The sequence below is a fragment of the Bufo gargarizans genome, chromosome 1 (genome assembly GCF_014858855.1).
Source record: "Bufo gargarizans isolate SCDJY-AF-19 chromosome 1, ASM1485885v1, whole genome shotgun sequence".
In the NCBI taxonomy this organism is placed as follows: domain Eukaryota; kingdom Metazoa; phylum Chordata; class Amphibia; order Anura; family Bufonidae; genus Bufo; species Bufo gargarizans.
This window is the reverse complement of record NC_058080.1, coordinates 109,190,596-109,198,764: the sequence shown is the minus strand read 5'-3', so window position 1 is coordinate 109,198,764 and position 8,169 is coordinate 109,190,596. Positions and strand designations below refer to the sequence as shown.

Below are 8,169 nucleotides of genomic sequence, written 5' to 3'. Positions count from 1 at the left end.
ATCCGTCCCCATTGACTTGCACTGTAAGTCAGGACGGATCCGTTTGGGTCCGCATGGCCAGGTGGACACCAAAACGATTTTTTCTTCATGTCCGTGGATCCTCCAAAAATGAAGGAAGACCCACGGAAGAAAAAACGGACACGGATCACGGACCCAGTTTTTGCGGACCTTAAAAAAAAAAAAAAAAAAAAAAAAAAAAAAAAACAGTCATGTGCATGAGGCCTAACACCAAGAAATGTGTGTCACTTTCACATTGAGCAGCCTCTTCTCACAGCGTTGTCATGTGCAGGCCGTTTCCTCTCTGATATAAACATATTATTATTCAGAAAAAGACCGGCACTCACTTCTGGCGATTCAGTTGGCTTTATTCAAAGCATTCAAGGCAACACGTGTTTCGGCTCAACACTGAGCCTTTGTCAAGCATAATGAATTAAATTACAAGACAATTTAAATAGAGCGCCATATCCGGCGTTCAGACGTGATGACGTCACACTGTCATGGTTACAATGTATACACAAAGTAAAAAACAAGATAGAAACAAAACAGTTGTAACTGAAGACGGATCACTTCAATCAGTGATCACAATAATAGATACATACTTATAAATATTTATAAAAAAAGAAGAAAGAAAAAAGTAAAGATGGCAGACATGTAGTGCAGCCAGATATACAGAAGCCGATTTGAAAATAAAATGTTTACAGTCAATATCCTGAGACATCTACATCTCTTACATGCTAAACATAATTCAACATTTTTTTTATATATATTTCGCATTATTAGCAAATTATTTTCGCATGATTTTCAATATTTTCAATTTTCATTTTTTCTGTGACTAAGAAAAGAAACAAAATTAATCACACCAGCAAATACATAACCAATGAGCAATATTTGATGTATGGTATTTAATACCTTATAGGAAAGAACTCACTTCATAGTCTCGATTGAGACCTTTTGGTTCCAGAGTCTGCAGGGTGTGAATCCAATAGCTTTCCCGTTTTTTAAGCATTAATAACCTGTTGCCACCTCTACGTGGTTGCTGTATCTGTTCAATAATTTGAAATCTTAATTGTGATATGTTGTGAGAACATCTGTCAAAATGAAAGGGAACTGGTAATAGCAGATTTTTCTTCCTTATACTGGATTTATGGTTACTGAACCTATCTTTCATTCTGACAGATGTCTCACCCACATATATCAAACCACAGGGGCATTTCAACAGGTAAACTACATAATTGCTATCACAAGTAAAAAATCCCTTAATCAGGAATTTTTTACCTGTGTGCGGATGGGAAAAGGTCTCACCTTTAATTACTGCTGAGCAATGGACACACTGCAGACACGGGAAAGTGCCCTTCTTTGGAGTAGACAAAAAAAAGCTGACGTGGCATCTTACTACCCCCTATATCAGCCTTGACAATTGTATCCCTAATATTTCTAGTTCGTTTGTAGCAAATCATGGGTACATATCTGAATTCAGCAACATCAGGATAGGCTGCACGTACAATCCCCCAATGTTTATTGATCACGTGTCGAAATTTATTGATCCACGGATGATACTTAACAATAAACGGTAACCGTCTTGTATCACTGCAAGGTCTTTTTTTATATACCTCGCCACTACATTTCTTTAACTCACCATCCAATAACTGTTTCGGATAACCCCTAGATAAAAATTTATCTGCCATCTCTTGCAATCTCGTCTTTTTTAAAACTTCATCTGACACAATTCTTTCTACTCGCCTAAATTGTGAGAGAGGCAGAGATTTTTTTACCGATGGTGAATGATTGCTGGAGAAATGGAGCAAACTATTCTTATCCGTTTTTTTTATATGAAGATCAGTTTGTATTGAATTGTCAGAACCTTTTATTACCCAAGTGTCCAAGAAATTCATTTTGTTTAAGTCACTTTGAACTGTGAAAGATAATTCAGGCCATACATTATTCAAATGTGTAGTGAACAAATCCAATGACTCGATGCCGCCCCGCCATACGCAAAAAATATCGTCTATAAATCGACGCCAAAAAATGCAAAATTGCATATATAATGAATTACTGTATATAAAATGTTGTTCAAACCAAGCCATATAGCTATTTGCGTATGGCGGTGCGGCATGCGAGCCCATCGCGTTCCCCCGTTTCTGCTTGAAGAATGTGTCCTGGAATAAAAAGTAGTTCTACTCTAGAACTAATTGTAATAATTGGAGAAAAAACATTTTCTCTTCTGCGCTATGATCCGAAAATTCCAGGACCCATTCCACAGCAGTAAGGCCTTTCACATGTTCAATAGAAGTATATAAACTCCTTACATCATAAGTAACTAGAAGGTCTCCTGATTCTAAATGTACCTTCCTAATCTCGGACAAAAAATGGGTGGTATCCAATAAAAAAGAGGGAGTTTTCTTTATCAGTGGAGTCAGAACTTTTTCAAGAAGCATCGCAGGTGCAGACAATATTGAATCATTGGAGGCTACAATTGGCCGACCAGGTGGCGCTGTCAAGCACTTATGAATTTTGGGCAACGTGTATAATACAGGGGTTACCGGGTGTTGATTAATTAAGAATTGACCCAATTTATCATCTATTAACCCTTTCTCCTTATGTCTATTCACAATTTCAGACAATTTGCGCTTAATATCAAACACCGGATCCCTGTCTAATGGATGATATGTATCATGGTCAGATAATTGTGATAAAATTTCAGACACATAATATTCCTTATCTAACATTACCAAGGAGCCCCCTTTGTCTGCAGGTTTAAAGATAACAGATTTGTCATCTAATATGGTGTATAATGCATTTCTTTCTTCCTTTGACAAATTTTGTGCAATGGCCAAACCCTCACGACGGAAATCAGAGATAATTGCATCAAAATCTCTTTGCACCAAAGATATGTAGGTCTCTGCAGGATGATGTATTTTTGGAGGCTGGAAATTGCTCTTTAATCTTAATCCAAATTGATTCAAGTTTAAACCTATTTGTGTAGGAATACTTGATGTGGAGACCGACATATCTTTGGTGGCAAAATGAGCTTTTAAACGTATACTCCTAAAAAAGCGGCGACAGTCCATATCAAATTGAAAACTATCAAATGGTTCAATGGGACTAAATGAAAGACCTTTCTGCAACAATTTTAACTGTGTAGGAGTTAAATTTTTAGATGATATATTAAATAGCAAAGTCTCATTTATACCTGGGATCTCGTTGCCATTGGTGCTTGCGGCTCCCCTGTAGTGGCGTCCTGCTCTCCTGGTGTTCTTCCTCTTCGGCGTCTTTGCCCTAAAAAAGACGCTGTGGGACGTTGGTTGATGCTGTAGTCGCTGCCGGATCCTGATGATTGGGACCCTCCACGGCGTGTAAAACGACGAACCAATGGAGTAGCTGTGCCTGATGAGTCTTGCCATCTGTATATTCTATGATTCTGATAGTCCTCCAAATCTCTAGTATATTTCTTACGTTTGGTGGCCTCAATGTCCTTTTGTAAATCGCTACAATTTTTCTCAATTCTTTGTTTTAAGGATGTAAGTTCCTCCAATGATAGAGCGTCCTTTAATTGTTGCTCAATAGCACATATCTGAGTTTTAATTTCTGCTATAGAAGTATTCAGATGTTCAATGGTTAATACCATCAGATCATACGAACATTTGTTTAGTATATTCGCAAACTGTGTGCAATATTCTATATTATCACAGAAAAAGGTGGGTCTCAGATTTACCCTTAATCCTCGTGGAATCCTGTGGTGTCTGCAATATTCGGCTAATGTAGCTGCATGCAACTCCCACGCTACCAGCCTCCTTGATTCCCTCTCCCACTCCTTACTGCGGGTTTCAGTAGGCGGCGTCTTCAGGAACTCCGTGCTGGTGGTGACCTCAGACACAATCTCCCGTGCTCTCTCCTCGCTGTAAGCAAATGACATTTGTACGAAGGTGCTCGCGCTGTGATTCAATCGAAGACAAACACAGGGAAACAGCCGGCACTCCTCTCTTGCGTCGCGGTGCTCGCGTCTAAGGTATGAAAAAAACCCACTTCAATATTCAAAAAAGACCGGCACTCACTTCTGGCGATTCAGTTGGCTTTATTCAAAGCATTCAAGGCAACACGTGTTTCGGCTCAACACTGAGCCTTTGTCAAGCATAGTGAATTAAATTACAAGACAATTTAAATAGAGCGCCATATCCGGCGTTCAGACGTGATGACGTCACACTGTCATGGTTACAATGTATACACAAAGTGAAAAAACAAGATAGAAACAAAACAGTTGTAACTGAAGACGGATCACTTCAATCAGTGATCACAATAATAGATACATACTTATAAATATTTATAAAAAAAGAAGAATATCTTTATCTGATATAAACATGAGATGAGGAAAGCACTGGGAGAAGGAGCACAGCCCTTAGTGCCTGGGCTCAGGCAGGAAGTGGAGAGGGAGGGCTGCTTTATGCTACTTTCACACTGGCGTTTTGGTTTCCGTTTGTGAGATCCGTTCAGGGCTCTCACAAGCGGTCCAAAATGGATCAGTTTTGCCCTTAATGTATTCTGAATGAATAAGGATCCGCTCAGAATGTATCAGTTTGGCTCCGTTCTGCCTCCATTCCGCTTTGGAGGCGAACACAAAAACGCTGCCTGCAGCGTTTTGCTGTTCGCCTGACGAAGCGGAGCCAAACGGATCCGTCCTGGCACACAATGTAAGTCAATGGGGACGGATCCATTTTCACTGACACAATAGAAAATGGATCCGTCCCCCATGGACTTTAAATGGTGTTCAAGACGTATCCGTTTTGGCTATGTTAAAGATAATACAAACTGATCCGTTCTGAACGGATGCGTTTGTGCAGATCCATGACGGATCTGCACCAAACGCGAGTGTGAAAGTAGCCTTAGATGCTGCCATCTCCTGAATGGTAGGAGCTAGAAACATGCAACTGGTCTTACTTGAAAGCTGACAGTCCAGGATTTAATACAAGACCAGAATGACAGCTAAACAGAGGAGAAATCACCGTTAGAAATTCGAGTTGGGAATAATCACAAGTGAAACCTGCTTTTACTACATCTCGATTTCTAGCAGTGATATCTTCCCCTGTACTGTACATATTGCTGTCATTCTGGTATTTTCTGAAAGCTTGGAATGTCCACTTTCTAACAATACAAAGGCCATATCATAACCAGAGATATGAGCAGCTAAAGCAGCCACCCCTCCCCCTGTCTGTGTGGATGAGAATGAGGGAGCAACTGACAAGCTGCAGGAGAGGAAAAAATAGGAAAAATATAGATATATATTGTAGTGACCCACATTTTTAATTTACTTCATTTTTACCACAGTGAACGCCGTAAAAACATTCCACAAAATAATGTAAAAATTGCTGTTTTTTTTTTTTATATTTCCCCCGAAAAATAAAAGTTATTTAATACACTATATATACACACACACCCCAAAATGGTTCCTAAAAAAACCTTTTAACGTAACTATTAAGAGGCTAAAACAAATGCTTACGGATTTCATGCAATTGCAGGTCTCGTCTCTGGTTAGCTGTATGTGAGAGGATACACACTGCTCTGGGGTAGTGGGGGAAGTTATCTGTATTCGGATTGGTCCTGCTAGTTCATGTGAGGAGAGCAAGGTTATGGGAAGTGAGGGAAATACAGGATGGCCTCAAGGACATAGCAAAGATCACCGCAGAGGCCATCTTAGGGAGATGCTGAAATACAGGCACAAAGAAATAGGGTTTCTAAGGGCTGAATACAAACATCAGAAAGGTAACATTAGCTGAAAAATAAAACTTCATGAATATCTTCCCTTTAGCATCATATATTTCATTTTTGGTAGTGAAATGACAGTTACAGTTTAAGGCCTGTGGCGAAACCAACCTCGCCACTGGGTTAACTCCCCTGGCATAACTACTAGCTCTTGTAAGAGCTGTTCCTGCTCTCTGGTTTTAGGAGAGGTTCACCCACTGGAGCCTGGAGCATTGTCGTAGGTCCAGGGTGGGTAGGAGACGGTGAGACCTCAACCAAGCTTCGGCGGTTCGTGAGGTCTTCAGTGCGTACGGTGTGAAGTGGAGTGCTTGGAGTCCTCTGAAAGCACTAGGAGCATCTATCAACGGAGGTACCCGGTTGGGGTGCCAGGAGATCCGTTACAAGGCCTATGAGAGTAATTTGTGGTATCCTCTGGGTAGATCAGCATCTGATCTGGGGAATCGGACACCCGGGATCAGCTGTTTGAGAATGCTGAATGGAGCTTAACCCTGCCTAGGTCAGTGATACTAGTCGTGACACCACTGGGCCTGAGGAAAAAAAGAGAGAAGGCTGTGGCGCTACTACCAGCGCCGCTGCCTTCTAAAACAACTGATCAGCGGGGGTCCCAGGTGCCATACCCCCACCGATCAGATGCTGATATCTATACAGAGGATAGATCATCGGTTAAAAAGAACTGCAGAACCCCTTAAGTTCTCCTAGTCTGTCTGCTTGTCTGTACTACATTCTTGGTCCATGCGTGCCTTACTCCAGCATCCATTACTACCCAGTCTACAAGCTCTCCTAGCATCTCCAGGTCTGTGTTTCCATTATCTGCAGTTTCAGTATTAGAGACTAATAAGTATGCTATAGTCAAGTTCTGCCAAAAAACACAATCAGTATAAGTGACTGTTCAGACTGTATCTGCAATTTTGGTGCATTTTCTGTGCCTAAAGCTTCTGGTAGTTACACCACAGTCCCCAGTGGTTCAGCTGCTAACTATACTGGGACTATCCCATAAGGTAGCAGTCCGATTGCTCCCCTGCAGTGAAGTTAGATGGCACAGTAGGTCCACAATCACTGATCATTGACAGTAGCTAATCTAACAGATTTAAGTCAAGTTGCGGGGGGGGGGGGCGCCTTCATGGGCTGGACTTACCTTTCAAGCACACCCCACACATACTCGGTCAGACTGAGATTTGGAGAATTTGGAAGCCAAGTCAACACCTTGAACTCTTGATCATGTTCCTCAGAACATTCCTGAACATTTTTGCAGTGTGTCAGGGAGCATTATCCTGCTGAAAGAGGTCACTACAATTAGAGAGTGCCGATGCCAGGAAGCGATGCAATTTATCTGCAACAATGTTTACAAAAAGGTGGTAAATATCATAGTGACATCCACTTAAAATCTAGGACCCAAAGTCTCCAAGCAGAACATGACCCACAGTATCACACTGCCATCCCCCAATGTCTTCTTACTATAGAGCATCCTGGTGCCATCTCTCTCAACAAGTAAGCTATGGGATTGCATGTGGCAGTCCAGGCACTGTAAAGACCAGGCTAATGCTACCATGCCAAGTGTAGGCACTTTCAGTGGTGGACAGGGATTAGCATGGGCATTCTGACCGGTCTGTTGCCACGTAGCTCCATACACAACAAAGCACTCTATGTTCTGAAACCTATCATATGAGCATTACCTTCTCTTCTGTGGGGCTAGCCTTCACTCTCCATAATCGGCAATAAACCTATGGCATCCATGACCCAGTCGCCAGTTCAATGGTTGCTGAAATTGACTATTTTCTAGGTAAAAACCAACGCATACTAAGAACAGCCCACAAGATCTTACATTTTTGAGATGTAAAATATACAGTCTGGTATGTTGAGAAAAAGATTTCTACTGAAAAACCAATAAATAGTAACAACTGAAATGATGAAGTCTAAAAGGTGTGCCAAATGTACTTGTATGAGGTCTTATTTTTTGCAGGTCAAGTTATAGTTTTTAATGCACCATTTTAAGTACATGTAATAATTGATTAAAGCAAGCTGTTTAGCTAAAAAAAAACTAAAGAACTAAATTAAAACTTTGTACATCAGTAAAAAGGCATATTAGTGGTCACGAAGGGGTTAATACATAAGCTACTTCTATCTATATTGTGATACGTGTATTTCTCTGCTCCATCTCTAATAATACATATATGAAGACGTAATAAAAGCTGTGCAACATATGGGCAAGGTGAGAAAATAACATGCACAGGATATTTAATCATTTTTCAATACGTTTCAAGCTAGGTTTCAATTTAAGGCGCAGAACTCTCACTTTTTTTCTCATTACAACCACCACAGAAGGACAGATGGCCAGTTGTCAACATGCATGAATAATAAAAATCAGAGCAGGGTTCTACGTGAGCGGGATGCAAACTATGACCTGATATGTGATAC

The 8,169-nt window shown here is 40.7% G+C and overlaps 1 protein-coding gene across 1 annotated transcript; it reads right to left on the bottom strand.

Annotated features, from left to right (window-relative positions):
* Positions 1-545: 545 nt before the first annotated feature.
* On the bottom strand, positions 546-8,005 carry LOC122940579. The gene is made up of 3 exons (XM_044297211.1): positions 6,890-8,005; positions 5,492-5,696; positions 546-4,001 (listed from the first exon to the last, which is right to left on the bottom strand). The coding sequence occupies exon 3, from the start codon at positions 3,399-3,401 to the stop codon at positions 2,175-2,177; it is 1,227 nt and encodes a 408-aa protein (XP_044153146.1). The 5' UTR covers positions 3,402-4,001; positions 5,492-5,696; positions 6,890-8,005; the 3' UTR covers positions 546-2,174.
* Positions 8,006-8,169: the final 164 nt, after the last annotated feature.